Raw genomic sequence first — 24038 nt, 5'->3', positions numbered from 1 at the left:
AGAGGAGGAAACTTCCGAAACAACTCATTAAAGACTTTTTTTTTTTACAACACTCATTATAGACTTATGAGACCCGTACTGCTGATAGGGCCGAGTAAAAGTGTAAAACTATCCGAAAAACCCCAAACCCGATCCGGTATCCGATCTAAAAAAAAATTAGGGGTCGCAATGGATCGAGGTTGGATTTGGTGAGGCTCAATCCGCATCCTTCTATGACATTTTATCCGTCATCCAACCCATCCATCATCCGTAAAATTCTTCATCCACATTCGATCCATCCATCATCCACGGGTGATTCGGGTGGGTCGGGTGTGAATAGGGTTAAATATATTTGAATATATATAAAAACAACTTAAAGTGACACATATTGCAATTAGGAATCATTAGTCCACATATAATACACATGACCATTTTTTCTTTTTGAAAAACCATAGCATGACTTTTACAAAGCTTTAGATTTATCATTGTGTTATATATCCTAGTAAGGGAACACAATTTTTTGTGTTACGCTTATGTCTAGTATAGTTTTATTTACAATAATTAATATATTATGAAAGTAAATGATGATAAATTAAATCATACAACTAATGCAATAGGTTGATGGATCGGGTGGTGGGTTGGATGCACCTTCATCCATATCCGATCCACCCGTCATTCAATCCATACATCATCCGTCCGTATAATTCGCATCGGGTGGATGGATATCCATTGGGTTCGGTTGAGATTGCCGGCTCTAAAAAAATTGGTACTCGTTCCGAAATTCGGTTATTGGATATGGTTACGGATATCGTTTACAAATACTAGGTACCCGACAACGATCCGATAAACCTTTTTTTTAAGTTTTTCCCAATTTTTTTTTTTTTCAAGAGCTCAAAATCCTAAAGGATAATCAAAGTATAATTTGAGTAAACTGTAACTTAATTAGTAATGTAGTCAAAATCATGTGCTAATGTTGTTACTTAGTGTTGAATGACTTTGCAATAATCTAGTTATAAAGTTTATTTTTTCAATAGATATCAAAACGGACACTCGGTATTTCAATAGACGATAGAGATTTCAACAACTCTACATTGTAGAGTTATTCAACAACTAGAGGATCTCAAACCGAAAAAAAAGTATTAGCAAGCAGTGCAAATTATTTTTTGCAAGACTTCTCTCCGAATACACACTTAATTTTTACTAGTTGTTGGATCGTGCGCTAGCGCGCACGATCCCCCAAGGTATACAAATTTTTTTTTGTAAAAATGTTACTTAAAAGCTAAGAACTTACCATTTATGGTAAATGTTAGAAATGATATGTTAAAGTTAGATGTTGGATTTACATGTAACAGGAAATAGAAACCATATGCGTTTTAATTGATAGTTCGAAGGTACAATATATAGGAAATTATACCCAAATAAAACAATACATTTTGTATAGCAATGGAAGGGTGAAACCGTAAATGCTCTATTGTTAAGAATAAGACAAAATAAAACAAAGAATGAAATGAAGGGCATGCACGTAAATGCACTATTGGGTGTAATCAAAGTATGAAGCTTTATAAGTGTTAGGATTAGGGAGTGTTTGGTTCGCAGAGGGTTAAGGGAATGGAATCAACAAAGGGAAAGAAAGAGAATGGAATGAATCCCTTTGATTTAGAATATTGTTTGGGGGTAACAAAGAGGGTGGAGAAGAATGAAGAGGAGAGAACCAGAAAAACCAGATCAAGAAAACCCAGCGTAGGAGAAACCAAAGAAGAGAAACCGACGGCCTCGCCGCCTCTTCTCCCTCGCCGCCACCTCCTTCCCCTTCCTTTTCTCACATTTTCATGGGCAAATGTGAGGTTATAATGGTCTAATTCGACCATAAAAACTCTACATCTGGAGTTTTTATGGTCTAATTTGACTATTTAAAGCCATGATGAGTTGTGTGGATGAAGCTCGAAGTCGCCATTAATGGTGAAGCTCGAGCGACGATGGTGAAGCCATTAATGGTGAAGTTCGGGCGGCGACGGAGGTGGTGGATCTCCCGGAGCAGGAAGTCAAAGCGGCGGTGGACCGGTCCGGCGGCGGCGGCTATGGGGGTAGTGGTCTGGTTGTGGGTTGAAAATCTAGGGTTAGATGAGAGAGAGAGGGGGTGGGGAAGTGAAGGGGGAAAGGAACGGAAAAGTGTGTGGAGGGGGTGGGGTATGAGTGTAGAGGATTTTGGGGTGAAGTAAATAAAGAAAAGGGGTAAAAGGAATGAAGAAATAGGCATAACAAACAACAATAAAGGGAATGATATCCTCCTATTCCCCTTCTCATTCCCTTGATTATTACCCCCCAGGCCCCAACCAAACGCCCCCTTAGATTTATCACTCCTTGATTCTCTAAGTTTTAGGCCCATTTTTTTTTTAGGGAAGGACCATTTTATTTGGCTAGCCGTATCACATAATCTAATATTGTAATATCTCTAATGGCTATACCAGGGTATAGCCATCTATTGGTGTACCCCCTCCCAAAGAAAATAAAAAAGCTATATAGGCATGTGCTTTCTTTAAAAAAAAATTGCATATAAATTTTTCAAAAACCAGAAATCTCTCATTTTTGTTTTATCTCCCCTCAAAGTTTCTCTCTCCTCAATTTCTCTCACCCCAAAAGTTTCTCTCTCCTCATTTTTACGTGATTTTTTTCTCAAGTAACAATGTCAATCGGAAAATTCGTTTGCATTTGCGCCTTATCATTCACTAGCGGTAAACTTATTTTCTCCTTTTTTTGCTGTTAATTTCCTTCTTTTATTTTTTTTGTGATTTTTGATTGAATTTACATGTTGATTAGAAGCATGTCTTTGATAACTCAATAGATTTTTCCTTTTATGTTATACATTTGTGCGCACATAAATTTTTATGTGATTTAGAAATTTTCTGGTTGAATCTCCATATTCTCTCTCCATTTTCTTGCAAAATTTCTTCAAAAATCGTATCTAGAAATTTTTATGTTCAGATCCAGATTTTTCAAAATGTTTATATTTATATATAATTATGTTCATTTTGTAAGATTCTGATGTTCATATCATTTTTTTTTTTGGTAAATAGTAGATTTTATTACCAAAAGGCGAGAAAACGTCCAAACTACATACAAACTACAGCCAAGACCAACAGGTCCAGCACAACACAAACTCATAAAAAACAAGAAAGCCCACAGGCAAACACCCAAAAAAACACTAAGAAGGAACAACAACACCTAGTTTCTTTACACTATAACACCTAGTGTAAGCCATAACTAGAAAATGTCTCACAATCTCTGTATCCGTTCTCGAAATCTGCTGAAACTTCCTCTTGTTCCGTTCTTGCCAGAGAAAATAAATCGTGATAGAAACAGCCAATCGATACAAGTTGTGTTTTGCAGAGTTAGTCTTGTGTTGCAAGATGAACTGAAATTCACCATTCCAATCCATCACCCGCCTATGCTCTCCAAGACACTGCAAGACACTACTCCAAACACGTCCAGAAAACTCACACGCAAAGAACAAATGAGAAATGGACTCATTGTCCCTTGAGCACAAACAACATAAAGGATCAAAATACAAACCAATTTTAAGTAAGTTATCACAAGTACTCAACCGTCCCAAGATGGCCAACCATGCATGAAATGAAGATGCAATTGGGAGGGGCTTGGTTGTTACATAACATTTTCCGCCATTGGGAGGGGCTTGGATGCAATTGGGAGGGGCTTGGATGTTCATATCATTTTATTATGAAGATTATATACATAATTGTTTATTAAGTTATGGAACTTTATAATGTTCATATTATGAGAATAAAATGTTCATTTTGTTGTGTATAATATTTTATTTTTCTTAAAATTGATTTTGTTAATATGTAAGTGATTTAAAATAAAATTTGGTTGACATCTCAATTTTCTTGCCAACTTTTTTTCCCAAAAAAGATCTAAAATGTTGTTTATTGTTTAGATCTATATTTTTTTCGAGGTTCATATGATCGAATGCATGATGATGTTCATTTTGTAATATTCAAATGCTTATATATATTCTTATTTATTAAGATTAAAATTGTGTTTGTTGACTAAGTTGTAATACCTCGTATTTTTCTATATTTATAAATAAATTTTATTATATTTATAAAGTATTTTTATGATTTTTAGAATTTAAATCCCATTTAAATATTATTTAAATGTATTTTTAATTAATTAGAATATTTATTATTTTAATTAATTACCAAACGAATTTATTATTTCAAGTTGGGAATTTAATTGGGTTTCAAAAGTAAAACGATTTTAAATTAATCTAGCCCAATCCAATTCCAAGTTCAAGTCCAAACAAACTAAGCAAGCCCATCTTATGTTTAATGAAGCCCGAGAGGGAATCCTAAACCCTAGCCAATCTTTGAGTTTCCTAACCCTATAAATATATGTGCTCACCCTCAAAATATCTCACTTTATTCATTAAACCTAAAAGTAAAACCCTAACCCTAAATTCCTCTTTCTTTCGTCGAACTTCTTTTCGGCCGTTTTTCTCCTACTTCCGTTCGTTTTCAGAAAAAATGTTTCTACTTTAAAGTTGTAGATCTCGAAATGTTCATGAACTTTGCATCAAGAATCGATCGATTCCGAGTTATAGGTTAAAAGTTATGTGCGTTCTAAATTCCTGCTGCAGCACTTCACTTTTTCCTCTCCTCTCTCGTTTTCGTCCATGCACAGCCCAGCCCCGATCCTTGCCTGTCGCCGCTGCCTTGTGCCGCTGCCCACACGCAACACAATTGTGTTGTGTGTGTTGTTGTTGTTGTTGATTGTTCATACTCCGTATACTTTTAACCTTTTCCAAATTCCGTTTTTAAATTATTAAATTACTATTATTGTTTTGGATTATTTAAATTGTTGGGAACGGTTATGAACACCGTATTATGATGTTTTTCGTATTTGAATTCATGAGGTTGATTTTAATTAGAAGAGTTATTATTTTCAGATTTAATAAAATAATAAAGTGGCAATTTTTATTACCAAAACATAGTTTTTACGGATTTTTCATGAAATACCCCTCAATTTTCACGAAATTCACCAAATGCCCCTCAACTTTCAGAAATTCACCAAATGCCCCTCACCTTTAATATAATACCCAAACTACCCTTACTAATGACGCGCCGTTAGTCCGCCGTTAGCCTACTTTTCTAATTCACCAAATGCCCCTACAATGTAACTTATTTCACCAAATACCCCTGTTTTAAAATATAATTCACCAAATGCCCAAATGTAAAAATTACCTTTTTAAAGCCCAACGGCTAGTTTTTTGGGATTGAAAAATAGCCGTAGCTTATTGTTTTAATATAAATAACCCTGTTCTGAGTGTTTATTTAGTCACCAAATTTTTTTGTTGTAGTTTCATCTCATTTTGTGTCATGAGTTATCATTCAAAATCATTATCCACACATAATGAGTCCACATATGTTAGAGTCCCAAATAAAATCTGTTATCGTGGGAGGAAATTTGTCATTCGTAGCTCCGATACAACACTCAATCCACAAAGGGTATACTACAAGTGTGATACAAGCAACAATGGCGAATATGCTTAATTATGATGTTTTTGATCCATACTACATATTGTTTCAGTATATCTGTCACTATATGAAGTTATTTTTGAATGGTGAATATGATAATTATGATGTTTTTGAATGGTGAATATGCTTAATCTAGTTTGATAAGTGATGTTTCTTTGTGTGTTGAATATGCTTAATCTGTTGCTGATATTTTTAGTACACTTTATTTCTGACACATCTGAAACTATTAGCAGCAGAAATGCTAGATTGATTACAATTTCATGAGGAAGCACTTTAGTTCCCAAATATGGAGTAATTAACAAGAGAAATACGCAACAAGGCAGCACAAGTAAGCATCACGAGTAGCTGCTTCAATTTGTTCTAAAGACAACATAGTAGCACCCCAACTTCCTAGAGGTGCTGCAGGACCTTTAAGCACGTACAAAAACAATTCTTTACCCGATGTAAATAGATTCGTCAAATATTGCAATCCAAATGTTTTGAACTTTTCATTGGTCTGTTTTTTATCCTGTTTAACAGTTACAACCAATTCACCCAAATCAAAAGCATTCCTGCATTGAATCCCATAATCTCTGTTCAACGCTTTAAGACAGTTGTTCATTTTAACAGCAACAAAGGTAAGCTCTTGTCTTTGGAAGAACTAGGCCAGTGAACAAATAGGTTTATTAATCCGCAACAACTGGATAATCAAGCAATTGTCGAAGAAACACAGCTTCACTATGGCAACTTTTTCAGCAAGTTGGTGTTTGGTGTCATCTTGACAGTAGTGTCTTTCGATGTCTAGTCCTATTATGGACATGTGGTTGTCGCTAGAGCTACGGATTTTTGACAGCAACTTCCCTAAACTATGATTAAGCTCAGTTATGGTGTAAACTAATGTTGTATTCGCATCTAATAATAAAAAGACTCTCACTTGTCTTAAAAAAAATGGAGAGAGAGAACCCAACCCCAACCAAACCCCAACCCCAACCAATGGACAATTGTTAGCCGGAGAAAACCCAGAAACGCCACCAACAAATTAGCACGGAGAACCTGCTTCATCAATTTCCTCCCCCGTAACACCAGCCGACAAGGATTGTTCCATCTTTTCGGTCGACATACACATGCCCAAAAACTAGCCGTTGGGCTTTAAAAAGGTAATTTTTACATTTGGGCATTTGGTGAATTATATTTTAAAATAGGGGTATTTGGTAAAATAAGTTACATTGTAGGGGAATTTGGTGAATTAGAAAAGTAGGCTAACGGCGGACTAACGGCGTGTCATTAGTAAGGGTAGTTTGGGTATTATATTAAAGGTGAGGGGCATTTGGTGAATTTCTGAAAGTTGAGGGGCATTTGGTGAATTTCGTGAAAATTGAGGGGTATGTCATGAAAAATCCGTAGTTTTTATGATTGTTTATTAATAGGGTTTTAATCCCAACTGTATAGGCAATTGATTTACATATTTAATGATGATTTAAATTATGGGAATCAATCTTAATTTTCATATTTAATATAAGGCCGTAAAGTATTAATTTTTAATGATTTTAAAGGCCAAAAGTCAATGTTTTTGGTACTAGGACTTTAATTGACCATTTGAGACTATTAGATTGTTAAAGAACGATTAATTTCTAATCAAAACAAAGGTTTTAGAGTCTTAAATAGTTGCTGGAAATTTAGTAAACATGATTAATAATTAAGTTTTATTATTTTAATTATAGGAGTTGATTTCTAGCTTTGAGTCGTGATTCGCACAGTGGCCCCGTACTTAGGTATTCCAGGTACGTACAAGTTTAGGGCGACCACACTTTTTGTCAAGGACATTACATGATTGTTGTTGATGTGAATTATATTATGTGGATTAATATTTGTTTCGGTGAAAGATCATGTGAATTATTATATTGGAATTATTGAATTATTGGTTGAACAAGCATGTTGGGATTATTATGAGTATGAATTTCATTGTCAATCATGTTGTTCAATATATATGCATGTATAGTTTGGTTTCACATGCAAGGGATGAATTATTTATTGTTATGCTATTGTACGGGATGTCTAGCATACTTTTGAGCCAATTATTCGTACCACGTTGTACTATTATTTTACCATATGTGAAGGGTTCTCTCACGTAAACCACCGCACATGTAGGGTTCAATTGGGAATATTATATGAATAGAATTAGGATTTTTCGTGCAAGGGAACAACCCTCATGTTAATGGGCATGATGTGGAATCTCACTTTTGTGAGAAGGAACCTGGTAGTAATTTCACAATGTCTTGCTTTGTTGATCACAAGTCCTAAAGCATTAAAATAAGATTGTTTGGTTGTTGTTTATTAATTGTACTTGTGTTTGTCTGTTGAGTCTTGAGTTCGCCTTAATAAAATATTAATAAACGTAAAGTGCAACCAGAGCAAGCTTCAAAACTCTTGGAACGTATATACCTTGAGTATGAACAATGGAGGGAGACTTGTCGGAAAGCTTGATCTCCTACTAATGATACAAGACGTTGTTTAATTCATATTATGCGCTGGAATTCCGTCGGTATGGCCCGACACTCGGTATGGTCTGATATTTATTATTTATTATTTGGTGTATGGTTGGCTCCCAACACCCTTCCTTTATGGAATATTCTTTTGGCCCGTTCGAAACTTATTCTAATTAAATTGTGAGTCAAGAGTCGAGTCAAGAGTCGAGTCTTGTATTCATGATTTACTTGTGTAACGCCTCGACCTCTAATTCAATTATTAAAGCATAATTAGCAGCGGAATTAACCTAATTGGTCGGGACATTACCTGCCGTAACTTCCTTTTTGGAAATTACAAGGCAAACATCAATCATATGCTATTAAATACTCCAAAATATATATATAATCCTTTATATTATCAAAATGGAAGTACATAACTTACTAAAAGTCTTTAATTAAAACTATTAAACTATTAAAACTGTAAGCATAAGCTAGGTGGATAATATTAAAGTGAAATTTCTCGCCACTACTCGTGTCCATCGTCCCCATCAGTACCTAAAACAGAAAACAAAAACGGTGAGCCGAAGACTCAGTAACGAACTATTCTAGCAGCGTAAATTCATTTCAATTCATTTTATTTAATAACGCAGGGAGAATAGAATAGGTAAAATATTTAATAAAACATCATATTTAATTCATTCATAAACTTTTAATGAAAACATCATTCATAAACTTTAAATTAACATGCTAGTTGTCGGCAAGTACGAACCGTGAAGGAATTCTCCACTGGGCCTGGGCCCTGAGTCTGGGCTCATCATCGTAACATGGGCCTGGGCCCTGAGCCTGGGCTCATAAACCATGGGATCCTGGTCTCGTAATCCATGGGTGGACAGGTGTCCGTGGTGCATGCATGACCGATAGATAGGAAGATGGTAGTTTATATACTGCCAGACAAACCAGGTCTTTCACTTTCATTTATCATGTTGTATGTAATTTTACCAAGCCTTGGCTTGTATTTCAGTTGAAATAACATAACTCTTTTTAGATCATAAAACATCATTTAGATCCTGGGATCCATAAAACATCAATTCTTTCATAGCATTGCATAAACATCATTTTACGAGAAAACTCAATCAAATCATATTATAGGAAACAATTTAATCAAATCATATTTCATCCCACAATCCATAAAACACATCAAAACATTTAATTCATAAATTCAATCATAACGTCATAATTTCATAATACATTTATAAGGGGATTGCGGGTACTAGCAATAGCCGTTACCTCACTTCCGCGATTTGCTAAGGGTTTTGTTTTCCTTGGTTCGTTCGTCCTGAGCTCCGAGTCCAATTTCTTTCAAAATATTAAATCCTTGAATTAGTACCAAATCGATAAATAATTTAAAATCAATATTTTTATAAATCATAACCTTTATAAGTCAAGAATTTTATAAATAACGAATTTTAATATAAATATAATTTCATAATTTAATGAAAATATTATTAATCGAAATTTAATTCGAAATATATATTTATTTCATAAACCGGTTTTCATGAAAATCTTATTTAAATTTCGTTTTTGTTAATCCAAGATAATTTATTTTAGTAAAATCGATATTTGATAATTAAACTTGAAAAATAATAACAATTTATTAGTAAATAATTATATCATAAAAATTATTAAAACATAAATATTGCTAAATTTAAAATCTGAAAATTCAGATTGGTCTTACCAAAGGTCCAAATGGTTAGTTGGCCCAATTTAATATGGGTTGAAGGAAAATAAAATTAAATCTTTAAAAATCTAATTTTGGTTACTTTGGGTTTCTGGGAAAGGGAACGCAAGAAACAGGGGAGGGGGCACGAAGAGAGGAGAGGAGAAGGAAGAAGGTGGCGGTTGGCTCGGGTTGCTCGGGTGGTCAGGCTTGGTGGGGCGGTGCGAGCAGGCGGAGCGCGGTGGTGTTTAATGGTGGCTGAGGGCGGGGGAGTTGCGAAAAGGGGAAGGGGTGGTGGTGCGAAACAAGGGAAGCAGGGGAGGGGAAGGTGCGAGGGAGAGGGAGGCCGACGGGGTGGTTCTGGGCGGTGGTTTGGTGGACGTGGTTGTTGATGGTGGTCGGAGGAGTAGAGTGGTGCTGGTGGTGTGGTGGTTGTGGTGGTGGCGTGGGGTCGGTGGTGCCGCGAAGGAAAGGAGGGGAAGAAAGGCAGGGGAGGGCAGGGGGTTCGTGCGGGTGTGTGTGTGGTGGTGGATGGTGGTCTGGGTGGCTGGGGGCGTTTGCGACTGATAGGTGGTGAAGGTGGGTGACGGTGGACGGTGGTGGTGGTGGCTTCCTGAGGTGGTGGTGGTTCGGATTAAGGAAGAACAAGGAAGAATTGTTTTCAGTTTTGTGGATTGATTTTGGTATTGAAATTTATCAGAAATTGAAGGGATTTTGTAATTTTTGAAAGGATTCTAGAAGGGGGAAGGCCTTGGGGCTCAAGAAATTGAACATGGACTGATTTGAGGGAAGGAGAGGAAGTAAAAACTTCTTGGTTCATGCGTGGAGAGCAAGGGAAATAAAGCAGAAATTTTTCCCCTTTTTTTTTTTTTTTTTTAATAATATATTCACAATTTTGGCAAAATTCAGAAATTGTTTGTGATTTTCAGAAATTGCTAAAAATATAAATGTTTATTTAAAATAATTTCTTAAAAACTATCGTTAACGAAAAATAAATAATTTCAGTTTATAAATTTATCGTTGAAAATAAATCGTAAAAACGATTAAAATAACGAAATTCGATTATTCGTAATTTAACGAAATCAAGTTAATAAATATTTTTAATTTTAATAAATCGAATTTAAAATTTCGGGATATTACAACTTGTTATCTATTAAATGGCTTTTGCATGTTGATTAGTACTTAGTGAGTGATGCATGTTTATTGTTTTGTTTCACTATATTCTTGTAAGTACTCAGCTTTTGCTGACTTCGTGTTTCATGTCTTCTGGTCATGGCATTTGCCTTAATGACCCTCACTACTACAAAATGCGTCATTTTTCGACGCTTTTTTGGCTATTTTTCGACGCCCAAAAGCGTCGAGAAAATTTTTCTCGACGCCCAACGACAGCGTCGAGAATTTGGCCGTAGAGAAATTCTCGACGCCCTACCGCGTCGAAAATGTCGACGGTGTTTGTCGTCTACAGATAATTTTTGGCGCCTTTCTGCGTCGAGAATCTCGACGGGGTTTGGTGTAGCTATATATTTTTCGACGGTCATCTGCGTAGTAATAATTTTTGCGGGTTTACCAACAACTTTTGCGCGAATCATTTTTGACACTTTATAGAGTCGAGAATTTAATTTAATATTTTTTTTAATCGTTCATATATTAATCTATATATATATATATATATATATATATATATATATATATATATATATATATATATATATATATATATATATATATATATATATATATATATAATAATACGTATTAGCTCGCTCCAAATCGTCATATCATATCGTCAAATTAAGTTTACACATGTCCAAACTATTAAATTAGCTAGCTATATATCTCCAAAACACAAATTTAATACCAAAAGGTATGAACAAAAGTATCTAAACGAAACAGCAGAAAAAGTTAGAGGAGTACAGACCACTCCCTAACAACCAAACACAACAAATGCAATAAAAGGGTACGCAACATAAGATTACACACAGCAGCAATCGAACACCACACTCCCTGTAGACCTGACTGCAGCACGCACCTGGACTCCCTGCAGAACAGCCTGCACACATCAGGAGCACAACCCACACCCTGCAACAGCAAGAAGCAGCACCTGTGCAGCTGAAAACAACACCAAACACCTGCAGAAACAGCAGTGCAGCAGCAGGCCAAACAAGACAGAAACACGCAACAGGACTATCATAAAAAATAATTAAACAAACTCAATCTTAGATTTCAATGTTATTAAAAACCACTACTTCCACAAAACACAAATATGCAAGATCAAATTCTTACCATATTCATCAATTGGGGCATCATAATCATAACTAGTTGTAACGAATGGTACGCCAGCTGTTCGTTTAAAGTTGGTTCCACCATGGTACTGTCAGTAGAAGTGAACAACATCAGAAAGCAAAAGGGCCAGACATTAACCTTCTAATGTCAATAACAAAAACAATAAGAGGATGCTCATAAACAACTACTAACCATGTAATAGTAAATGTATGAACCACCGCTTTGTATGAAACGGGCAACTGCAAAAGCCAAATCTTCAACAGGTCGCTCGTGAACTGGACCTCCAAATTCGGAGAACCTGCAAATGACAGCAAACAATGTTAGCAGAAAATAAAAACAGAGTGTAAAAATGACTGCAACAAAGAAACCAATACTAGAAGTTTTAAGAGAAAATACATTACCTGTAAATTATCAAAGAACACAGATTTTTTTTCAATGTAGCACTCAGACTCATTACACCATTAGAGAATACAACAAGACAGTTCCATTTGATTCAAGCTGGGTACAAATCCAACATTTGTAGAACCAGTAGCAATACGGAATCAGTAGACTTCAAATCAAACAAAGAAACTAACAAAGTCAAGCATGACTAATCACATTACAACAATAGTTCTTGCATTTACATAGACCCAATTTCGCTGAAGAAATAGACAAATAAACCAAATTTAATCATATTTTGACTAGTTCCTCAATTACCTTTGTACTCTAAAACATATAAAACCAATGTGAAATCCTAATTCCGCTCAAATCCTCGAAGATCGATCCCTCAAAACCCTAATCTCACAACACATAATCGTACAAGTAAAAAAAAAACCTAAATTCCTTGAAATCCATAGCAAACAAGAAAACGCAACACAATCGCAGCAAAATAAACATGAAGTTCAAGCAAAATCGGAAATAACATCACAATATCAGAGATTGAAGCTATTACAGACCTATAAAATGGCTAGAGCAATGAACTTTTCAAGGTTGAGAATAAGCATATGCCATAGTTTCTTCTGGTTCGGATCTGAGAAAATATTGAAGCTCGTTGAAATTTGGATGCTCCAAGATCGTGTTCAGTTTCTCAGATCGACTGCAGTGTGGAGGAAGAGAGATGGAAAAGCTCTTGAATTTTTTTTTCGATGAACAAAAAGTTGGTCGATTAGGCTATCTTACACAATGCATGTCATGAGTCTCATTCCAAAGGTAGAGTATATGGGATTAGATATGTACAACCCAAACCTTGTTCTTTCTGCTGAATAGAACGAATAGTACATGGTAGTATATTCGAAATGCATTGAATTGTATATAGTAATTCATAGCAAACAAAAAGTTGAAAATGGTCAAGTTATTTGCTTGATGCTTGATACTTTAGAACTGAAAATATTAGTGAAGGTTTCTTTGTGCCTAAAATGGTCAGCAAACCCCAGGAGTAAAAAACATAGAATAACAATTTAGAATTACTCAATATAATCATCATTCAAACATGATATAACTTCAACTAGACTTCTGTTTCCAAACCATAAATAGAAGGAAGTTCAACGGAAATACTAAATGCCTCATGGCTGCACCCAAAATCACATACAATGATACAAGTTAAAAAAAAGTTCTACCCTGTATTCTAAAATTATGAATTAAGAAGTCCTTGGCATATAATAACCAAAAAAGAAACAAAAATAAAAATTCTTGTACTGGAAAATACTACAATGATAAAGAAGGGGATGGACTATTGTAAAAAATAAATTAAAACAAACTCAAACGTATATTTCAATGTTGATTAAAACCTCAAATTCCAGATTTATTCACACGGATCAATAAACCACCATTGCGATTCTCGAATTATCAAACCCCGACAATCAAAAAATAAAAACCGGATTCAAATTTTCTAACAAGAAAGTGAGACTAGACCTAGATTGCTTCACCAACAAAAGGCATAAAAACATAAATTAATGGGATTGTAATTGTGAACTGACCTGACCTATGAGAGAATTAGGTATCTCCGAAATCATGAACGTTGAACGGGAGCTTGGAACCAGGATCTGAGTCCCACGAATTTATCTTTGATTTTCATCAATTAACATCCATTCCACCAAACAAAAATGTTTTAAGGCAATTAGAAAAACCTAAATTCATAAGACCAAATTTGAATAAAATATATCGAAATTGATAACTGAAATCTGACCTATCCATATTTCTTGAGTCTCCGATTCAGCCAAATAGAAACGTAAATCCCAAATTACACAATTTGAACCCAAAATATGGGAAAATCGAAAGGGAAAGAGGTAGATAGAAAACAAATACAAACGGCAAGGGGAAACAATTTGTGAAGTTGAACTTACAACTCCTTAGAAGAAGAGGTGAGTGAAAGAGATGGAGGTGGTGAGTGGGAAGTTGAGAAACAATTTTAGGGTTTATCGGGAGCGGTTTTCTTTTCCCCAAATATTGAATAAAGGAAACCCGCTGCCACTTTTTAAGATCACGTGCGCCACATGTGACATCTATCTGATTCCTCGACGCTTTTCCATGTTGAGAAATTACATAGACATCAAACCCCGTCGAGAAATAACGCGAAACAATATTTCACGTTGACAGCCTACCACATCGTCGAGGCTACAACGTCGAGATATCACGCTTTTTGTAGTAGTGCCTATGATGATCCATCAATTGCATTTGCGTTGTTGGGGAGTAGAATTTTAATAAAGCAGGTTTGTAGAGATAACTTGCGGGAGAAGTTATCATGGGATTCGTGTTGAGAGTTTAATCTTCCGTATTTCATAAACTCTATTTATAGTCATGACTACTATCGTTATTAGTACTATTTTTGGTTAATGGATTTTGAAATATTTAATATTTTGGTTTTGGGCCTTAGTGGTTCCAGTTTGTTTTAATGGCCATTAACTATTTAATATGTTTTGAAAGTTAGTTAATTTCGCTGCGTAATTCTGGTAAATAGTCTTAGCCTTTATCACGGTGGCGGTAATATCTTGGTAATTCCTTTGTTTTGAGTTGGAAAATATTTTATAAAAACAATAAGCAACGGCTAAGCAACGGCTATTTTTCAATTCCAAAAACTATCCGTTGGGCTTTAAAAAGGTAAATTTTAGATTTGGGCATTTGGTGATTTATTTTTTAATTTAGAGGTATTTGGTGAAATAATTTACAACATAGGGGCATTTGGTGAATTAGAAAGTAGGCTAACGGAGGACTAACGGCGCGTCATTAGTAAGGGTAGTTTGGGTATTATGTTAAAGGTGAGGGGCATTTGGTGAATTTCGTGAAAATTGAGGGGTATTTCATGAAAAATCCGTTTATTGTATTAAATCGCAACATTATTTGCATACTAACTTGGATCGAATCGCGGTTTTGAAGGGTAATTTGTGGAAGATTTCGAGTAAAACATCATTTGGGAGATGTTTTACTTTTGATTTCCTTCGTCTTGGCTTTCTTCCTTTCCTTCTTCCTCCTCTTCTTCTCGCCATAGTTACGTACTTTGCTTTGAATCTTTGATTTGCTTTTAGAATTTAGGTTTAGGTTTAGGTTTAGGTTTAGCCGTTTAGGGTTTTATAGTTGTTCGTGAATAAATTTGTTTGTATAGGGTATAAAGGTTATTATGGTAATTAGGGTAGGATTGGACTATTATTAAATCCATAGTGATTCATGTCCAATTGTCCATGGTGCCTGCATTCGAGTGTTTGGTACGCTTACCAATCAAGTGGTACACGAATTATGTACTCCCTCCGTCCCGGAATACTCGTAACGTTTCGACTGGACACGCTTGTCAATGTACAACTTTGACTATTAATATCTTTAATTATATAAAGTTATAAAATATTAACATTTTCTAAATATATAATAAGACGAAGGCAACAATATATTATATGGTAACACTTATTTTCAAATACTATAAATAAAATAGGGTCAAAGTGAATATTCGCGCGCAGAAGGCTTGAGTGAGATTGGCCCAAGTCAAATGTTGCCCCTTAGACGAAATTTGTATAAACAATTATGTTGGTAACTATGTACCTTTGTGATATAGGATATCGAGTGAATACACAAGCTACGGACATAACAAACATTCGCGAAAACATATTCACAGGAGGCATGAGTGAGTTTGACCCTTATTTATTCTAATTTTAATGCGATTATGGAATGCATAGTACATTTTGTTACTCCGTGTAGAAAGAATTACGTAGTACGTAGTACTAGTTAATTGAAAAAAAAAGTTAATACTATGTTCATAAGAGAATTTCGAAATTAAACCTCTACACAATAAGTAGAAAGAAGTGAAATTTTCCTAGCTAGTTACATTGATTTCAGGTTTCATTTAGATAGTTTGTCAGAAAATATCGTATCTCTTTTCAAATTCTACCAGGAAGATGACAATGATTCCACCAAAGCACTGTTGAACAACTTTAAGAATTGCGTTGCCAACACCGAGCTCGTCAACACTTCCATACATCCCACAAAGAACACATGCTACAGCCATACCAATAGTTATCAGAATTCCCAACACCTTCTGTGCATAATTCCTAATCATGATTAGAACAAAATAAGTCAATATAGTGTTAGAAACTATACTTTGAATCATGAAACGAAAATACAGAAACTAAATTAGGACGAGCTGAGTTAATCTTTGTCCTTAGGATAATATTAACCCCCACTATGATTGGGATTCAAAGTTAATCTACCCCTACGAAATACAATAAGATCATCTATTCTCATGAACATGTGTTTTGGGGAGAAATATGAGAAAAATATTCAAGCCATATTCATAATAGCCATATTACAAACTCAATACTAGCCCACCAAGCCCAATACTCCACTTGTAGATTCAGAACATCATACATGTAGATTCAGATTCAGAAAAAGAATAGGATACAAAACCAAATAGTGTAGTAAATCAATATACTACCATAATGATGTTCTGATTTCTAATTTTCACGTTTACTTATGCACATTTTATAACTTTTATATATCTCTAATTTTAGTGTTTTAGATTAGTAAAAATTATATTCCGTAAAATTTTGATATTATTAAAATATTCATTGAGACAAATCAGACCTTCACATAAATACATTTTTTCTTATGTATTGAAAATAATTTAGGATTTTTTTTCTAAATAGTGTCAAAATTCTAAATTGGGTCATTGGATCATCATTACTCCCTTCGTCCCGGAATACTCGACCCGGTTTGACCGACACAGAGTTTAAGGGACTTGAATTGACTTATTTAATTTAATAGGTAGTAGTTGATAGTGGGGTATTATTTTAATGTAGTTAGTGGGAAATATGTAAAGGGGTGGGGTTGGGGGAGAGTAGAGTTTGAATTTTTAATTATTTTTTGTATGGAGTAGGGGGTAGGTGGGTTAATAGGGGTGGAGTGAGAAATAATATAATATTGTTAGAATATTTTCATTTTTAGAAACAGATCAAGTATTAAGGGACGGCCCGATAAGGAAAACAGGTCGAGTATTTCGGGACGGAGGGAGTATAAAACAGATGAAGCATATCACTTACCAAAGTGCACGGTCCTCTTCGACGTCTTTGTCAAGTTGAAGAATATTAAACCAAAGCAATAGTTCCATCACCAACATAGACATGGCAAGGGGGAAGGCGACACTGGAAGCCAGGACAAGATACATGATGTTTCTACGACTGGAAACAGTAAAGATGACAGACATCCAAGGGAACGGATCAGCCCAAACCGTGGAGTGAATTCCATATAGTGAAAGCTCATTGCATAACCTAAGTATTAAGTACGCAATAACTGACCACATCAACTTTACATAAAAGGACGTCTTCTTATCTGCATTTTGCACCTCATCAACAACAAACGGTTGCACCAAATCTCCCATTCTGAAAACTACTCAACCAAACAACAAGTACACCCATAATTAGTACAGTACTAGATTAGATTCCGTGCACGCACGAATTTTGATACTTTTTTCACAAAATATTTAACTAATTATCTCCCAAACTATTGCATTGTTATAACATTTTTAATATACTCGTTTAAATTTATTCATCTAATGTGCATATTTTAAATGCTAATATGGTAATTTGACTAAAATACTGAGTGATATAGCGATTATTAGTATAGCGATTTGACTAAAATATTACCAATTTAGAATAATTATTATTACATCGTATTTATTATTGCAATAATTTATAAACTAAATTTTGTTTCCAAACATAAATAGTTTATATAAAAAAGGTAGAGAATAAAATAAAATAAAACAAATACACTTTTTTTGGAAAAGTGATGTTTGGCGAGAAAAAAACGCACCAGGAAATGACACGTGTCATTTATGGTGTCTCTTTTAATATATAGTAATAGATGCTCTATTAAAAAATCGTAAATTAGTTTCAATCGAATATGCCAAAAGAGAAACAAAATTATGCAAACCGAACAATTCCAAATCCTTAACTTTTTTCACAAATTTGTTTGTTCATCCACGTAATCTAGTAGTACAACATATTAATAATTTTAAATTTACTAGTGCGCCACTTCCTCATCTATTGGTTCATATATACTCCCATATTTTAGATTTGAAAATAATTGACTAACTACAAATATCAACCGATAACAAATATAAACAACTTAAATCAAGCTCTACAACAACAACCAAGGCAATTAAGAAAAACACGTATATCAAATCGAAAAGTACCTGAGAAAGTGAAATTAAACTGATAGTAGAGAGAATATATAAATATAAATTATACATAAATACAAAATAAGGACACCTAATTCTATTAGTGTTCGGGTTGAGATCGATACAATAAGTCTAGAACTATATACGAGTAAGTAGTAGTCTAGTAGCTAGAAGACGTCAAAATTTCCGACTATCCTAGGAACTAGATTTTAGCCCGTGCGATGCAAGAATTTTATTAAATTATATATTCAGTTAAAATAAAACTCATATATATACCGATTGCTATATTTATATATTAGATTAGATTATTTTTTATTTTGGATTGAATTTCATTTTAGATTTATTTTTTAATTTATTTGAGTGTTTGATTTTGGATGAAATTGTATATTTGTAATATTGATAATTAATTAATAAAAATATTTATGTGGCGCCTAATTGTTTATCTACGTGGCACTCGACTTTTTTAATTCAAAATATTATTTTTCATTGGCCGAAAGCATAAGATTACCTACGTGGCGCTCTAATATTAGATTAGTATTTGATTTTAGATTAAATTTTATTTTAGATTAGGGTTTGATTTTGGATGAATTTTATTTTAGATTAGTGATTGATTTTGGATGAGTTTTATTTTAGATTTATTTTTAATTATTAGAGTGTTTGATTTTTAATTCAAAATTAATTTTGAAATCTTATTTTTCATTGGTCAAAACCATTATATTTCCTACGTGGCGCTCTAATGTTGGATTAATGTTTGATTTTGGATTGAATTTTATTTTAGATTAGTGTTTGATTTTGGATAAATTTTATTTTAGATTTATTTTTTAATTATTAGAGTGTTTGATTTTAGATGGAGTTGTATGTATTAGCAATTACTTAATTAAAATATCTACGTGGCACCTATTTAAATATCTATGTGGCACTCGATTTTTTTAATTCAAAAATAAATTAGAAATCTTCTTTTTCATTGGCCGAAACCATTAGTAATCCTAGGTGGCGCTTTAATATTTCAGCAAATATGCCTCCTTTATATATATAATATATTAGATTAATTAATCAAAATATCTACGTGGCACCTAATTAATTATCTACGTGGTACTTGATTTTTTTAATTCAAAAATAAATTAGAAATCTTATTTTTCATTGGCTTAAACCAATGGTAATCCTAGGTGGCGCTCTAATATTTCATGTCTTTACTTCCTATATGCCCCCTTCATCAAGAGCTGACCCACTAGCCTACCCAAACCGTCTCGAAAGTAGCAGGTTTTGGGCAGAAATTTAGAGGCGTTTTTGTGGACTGGTCCGGCCCAATTAAAAAGGTGGGTGAATTTTAGGCAACTCAAAATTGAATTTTAGTAAAGCTCTGAATATGGCATGAAAACCCACTATTTTTGCCAAAAAAAAGAAAAAGAAAACCCACTATTTTTGCAAAATTTGGGAAGAAAAATTCAGCCTATAGTTTGACCCGGCTGGTCCGGCCTGATGGGCAAAATCTGGTAGCCCAGATGAACCCAGCCTGGCCCGCATCTGATCAGGTGTAGAATAATGTAAAATTTTGAATATTGCGATTCAAAAAGAACTAAATTAGACTTCCATTCTGTGTAATTAGAATACGGAAGAAAAACAACATCATAAACAAAGATGAGGCAGTAAGAAATAACACATAATCATCATCCCCTTCAACTAAATCTCAACCAAAAAACCCATACCTTCACACAGATTAAATTCAGCAAAAAATTGGAAAAACTTGAGCATTTGAACAATTTATCACCATTCGTATACGTGACACCATGATCCACTTCCTCCACAAGCTCAATCCCTTGTTTGGCCTTTCCTTCTAAACTAGATTAACATTAACATCAACATCAACATTCATAACATAACCGTTTCTTCCTTTTACTTTAAAATACAAACAAAATGAGCAAAAAAAAATCTTGTACACATCAAAGAACTGCACTAGGAGAATAATTACGCCAATTTAAAGTGTTAGCCAACATCCATACCTAGATAAGAAGAGCAGAATTCATGACAAACCCGCTCCTAAAGGCTTGTCCAAATCTACATTTCCAGAAAAAGGAATCATCTTTGACACATTGGCCATATCTTCCTCCAGTTCATCATCCATTTTATCAAGTTGAGCTAGTTCTTCAAGGAGCTTTGATATCCTTTCTGCAACTCGTGTCTTACAATGGCCTAGAGTGTCGAGAGTATCCATCAAAGGCATCATCAATGGCTTACTTTTGTGTAGCTCTATAGCTTTCTCTACATAAGGACCTAACCAGTCCACTTTGAATTGCATACATCTTAGGTCAGACAATGTTGAGCTCAGGTAATCAGCTTGAGAATCACTCAAGGCTCGAGCTGAGTTTTCTTCAAGAATGAGTACTGCAGTCGCTAACGACTCTAATGCCCTGGCAATGATGTCACCGTTACTGATGGTGCTATTTTCTACTAAGTTCCCATGTTTGAACCATAAACTCTGCAATGTCGGGAGTAAAGTAGACCTTATATCAAGTCCTTCAAATTTGACTGTTGAGTTTTCACTTCTGCTGCTCTGTCAAATGTACAAAGAGGTAACGATGTGATTCAGTAAAACTAGGTTCTTATCTAGTAGCCAAAGAATGAATGACTTAGACTAGTTTAGTACCTGAGTTATAGAGGTTATATAAGCCCTCGATACAGAGTGAGTGTTTGTTCTGAATTCAGGTGAGGGAGCAGATCTATTCTGTGTAAGGCTTTGTTGAGGTGCACCTTCCTCACTGCTTGAAACAGACGGCGGCATGTCTTTACTTCCTATATGCCCCCTTCATAATCAACATACAAAGGTCAAATAAAATTGGAACTTTTAACTTTACCATGCTACATACAGAGTGGCTACTAATCAACCATTTAAGGAACAGAATAATACATACGGCTAATGTGAAAATGCAGAATGAGTATAAATATAGTCTCTTTTCGGCTTTCAGTATCCTTTTCATCAAATTCAAAATAATTCACACTACAAGAAATTGTACCATTAACGAGATCAGTAACTTTACCTGTGAGGTTGTGGCAAGGAGACAGCAGGGGTGTGATCCGATGAAATCCACAGCGGGGGTGACCAGAGATTGATGGGGAAAGCTGAAACTGGTTTGAAACAGTCATTACTTCCTAACCGGTAAACCTGAGGCTCTTCTTCAAATCTAGTAAGGACCTTCGATTTCCAGCCGCCACTCTTAGACCTACGAGGGAAGGCATCGCGGGAGAAAACTATGCAGTTACTGAGTTCACAGCCAGGAAATTCCGCAGCAGAGGCAAGGAAGCAGTAGTTTTTAGACACAAACAACACTTGTTTATCATCCCCAAAACTCTGAACTTTAACCCATTGATATAAGCTGCTGTTAACGTTAAACAACTCGTAAACATACAACTTTTGAATCATCTTCCTAACTAGAAACAATTTCCCAGTCGTTGATGATCGTACCAACCGTCTCCTGCATTCCTCTTCTGGCGGACCACAAGCAGGAAGAGTGAGGAAGTCGAGGGCTTTAAATATGGTGAATTTGTCAACGGCAATTTGGTATAGTTTTCCTTGTGTATCTAAAGCATAGAAGATCCCCCCAAAGTTTACAATGTCATCAAATTTTCTAGCAGAATCACAAGATAAGTCAACCCATAGTACTTCACTTTCCGTCTCCATAGGAGGATACCCACCCAATCGACCTCCATTGCATAAATACAGCAACGAACAGTCCCGGAAGCTTGGAACAGATATGTTTGAGAACAACAGGACTTTTTCAGTAGCAGAAAGCCATTTGAGCAAAAATCATGGTAAGCTAAAGCAAGCCTAGATGACTGAAAATGTTCTAAATTCAGATTATGTAGAAGACGGGTTCCGTAAAGAGGGTGGTACAGTTGGATATCTCCTATGGTTTTCTCAACAATGCTGACCATCCATGGAGTAGTGTCAGATCCAGAACCACGCGGGCGGAGGAGGAGGATGGAGGAGGAGAACAAGTAATTACCTGAATTGCGACGTTCATCAACAAATTTAGGCAAGAATGCAGACATGGTGGTTGAGCACCACCAGTTCTTGCACACCCCTCTGAATCATCAGTGTTTTCACCAACGAGTTGAGCAATTGATCGGAGAATCTCCTTAGGTAGATCTGACCAGCTTACCCTCCTACTACACCTCCTCATTTCTTTTTCTTCTTTTTTCTATTTCCAACTTATCAGATATTCTCCCTGGTATTGCTCTCTTATTTTTTTTGTTGCAAAGTATTGCTCTTTTGAGTACTTGACACAATTCCTCTTAAGAAAGAATCTCAGTGTACAACTCAAAGTCCCAAGAAAAATGACTCTTCGGCTTTCGCACTGTTATTGGTTCAAACAATGATAACTACGGAATAATAAATATGAGTACATTTCTTGTGGTGGCTATTAATATCAAAGATTCTCAGCAATAGCATTTTTCTTTTCAGACTTTTTTTGGGTTTCATCCCAAATTTTTCAAATTCACAAAATACTTCAATTACTCATATTATTTGAATTACTCCAGTTTTTTGGCCCGGTATATATCTATATATATATATATATTTATTAAAAGACGTTTATAACAAAGTATGTGTGTCACGTGTCACTTTGTTTTAGCACTAGAATAATGTCACGTCACATATTTAGCAAGTATCATTACAACAAAAATATGTTAATACAAATATTCAAACATGTGAATAACAAGTATATGATAATAAGTCTTACAAACTTAGACAAGTATAGTATTTGTTGTGTTTTATTACTCCATATAAATATACTTAACTTTAGAGATGAGTGATTATCATTATATAAGACACTTTAAATTTTGTTAAAGAAATAACTAGCAACTTTAATTTTGTGGTTTCTGAATATATATTTTTTCCATTCGCGACACATAAAAACAATTTTCTTTTACGCGCGCAAGTTGTTTTGTTAAATAAAAGTCGAACAACATATATTATTCAAAATAGCAACCCGGGGCATAACTCGGATAACACACTAGTTTTATAATCAAATTACGTAATGATGTCAATATAATTAAAGGGGCAATGAACTAAATAATCACACATTGATTAATTATGAGTTTTTAACTACTTTAAAAGCTTTTCCATTAAATATTTGGGGAGAGTTCTACAATATAAGTAAAAAAATATATAGAGTAAAAGAGATCTTAGAGTGGTGACGAGTAGCATTCAAATCTTCCTTTTTTAAAATAGTAAGATAGATGTTTTCCAATACCATACAATATTTCAATGTATAAATAAAGTTAAATTGGATAATAATAATCGAAAACCAACATCCCAATTCGGCAATGCCCCTTTCCCCTTCCCCTGATTACCCACAAAAATCCCTTTGATTATCTCTTATTAAACCCCCTTCTCGGGTTATCGCGCCCTATAACTTACTGTAACCAGAAAC

The 24038-nt window shown here is 34.7% G+C and overlaps 3 protein-coding genes across 22 annotated transcripts; all 3 read right to left on the bottom strand.

Moving 5' to 3' along the window:
* Nucleotides 1–11433: 11433 nt before the first annotated feature.
* On the bottom strand, nucleotides 11434–14397 carry LOC130461869 (uncharacterized). 18 transcript variants are annotated; one of them, XM_056830120.1, is made up of 6 exons: nucleotides 14140–14397; nucleotides 13936–14015; nucleotides 12377–12473; nucleotides 12168–12273; nucleotides 11976–12063; nucleotides 11434–11730 (listed from the first exon to the last, which is right to left on the bottom strand). In XM_056830120.1, exons 3-6 carry the CDS (start codon nucleotides 12427–12429, stop codon nucleotides 11573–11575), a joined length of 405 nt encoding a protein of 134 aa, XP_056686098.1. In that variant the 5' UTR covers nucleotides 12430–12473; nucleotides 13936–14015; nucleotides 14140–14397; the 3' UTR covers nucleotides 11434–11572. The 18 variants fall into 18 exon arrangements, 14 of the variants coding, with proteins under 14 accessions (XP_056686098.1, XP_056686101.1, XP_056686096.1 ...); XM_056830123.1 differs by having other exon boundaries at nucleotides 13936–13996; XM_056830118.1 differs by having other exon boundaries at nucleotides 13931–14015; nucleotides 14140–14396.
* A 1734-nt stretch (nucleotides 14398–16131) lies between these two features.
* Nucleotides 16132–23060, bottom strand: LOC110780263 (uncharacterized). Of its 3 annotated transcripts, XM_056830274.1 has the most exons (6): nucleotides 21645–23059; nucleotides 21254–21410; nucleotides 20610–21160; nucleotides 20316–20443; nucleotides 17474–17819; nucleotides 16132–16486 (listed from the first exon to the last, which is right to left on the bottom strand). In XM_056830274.1, the coding sequence occupies exons 1-3, from the start codon at nucleotides 22283–22285 to the stop codon at nucleotides 20630–20632; spliced, it is 1329 nt and encodes a 442-aa protein (XP_056686252.1). In that variant the 5' UTR covers nucleotides 22286–23059; the 3' UTR covers nucleotides 16132–16486; nucleotides 17474–17819; nucleotides 20316–20443; nucleotides 20610–20629. The 3 variants fall into 3 exon arrangements, with proteins under 3 accessions (XP_056686252.1, XP_056686251.1, XP_056686250.1); XM_056830273.1 differs by having other exon boundaries at nucleotides 17474–20448; nucleotides 21645–23060; XM_056830272.1 differs by having other exon boundaries at nucleotides 17474–20443.
* On the bottom strand, nucleotides 16294–17811 carry LOC110780182 (protein transport protein Sec61 subunit alpha). The gene is made up of 2 exons (XM_021984632.2): nucleotides 17474–17811; nucleotides 16294–16486 (listed from the first exon to the last, which is right to left on the bottom strand). Exons 1-2 carry the CDS (start codon nucleotides 17809–17811, stop codon nucleotides 16294–16296), a joined length of 531 nt encoding a protein of 176 aa, XP_021840324.2.
* Nucleotides 23061–24038: the final 978 nt, after the last annotated feature.

Source organism: Spinacia oleracea, chromosome 5, assembly GCF_020520425.1.
Source record: "Spinacia oleracea cultivar Varoflay chromosome 5, BTI_SOV_V1, whole genome shotgun sequence".
Lineage (NCBI taxonomy): Eukaryota > Viridiplantae > Streptophyta > Magnoliopsida > Caryophyllales > Amaranthaceae > Spinacia > Spinacia oleracea.
Note: the sequence above shows the minus strand (reverse complement) of the source record. Positions and strands in the feature narration are given on the sequence as shown.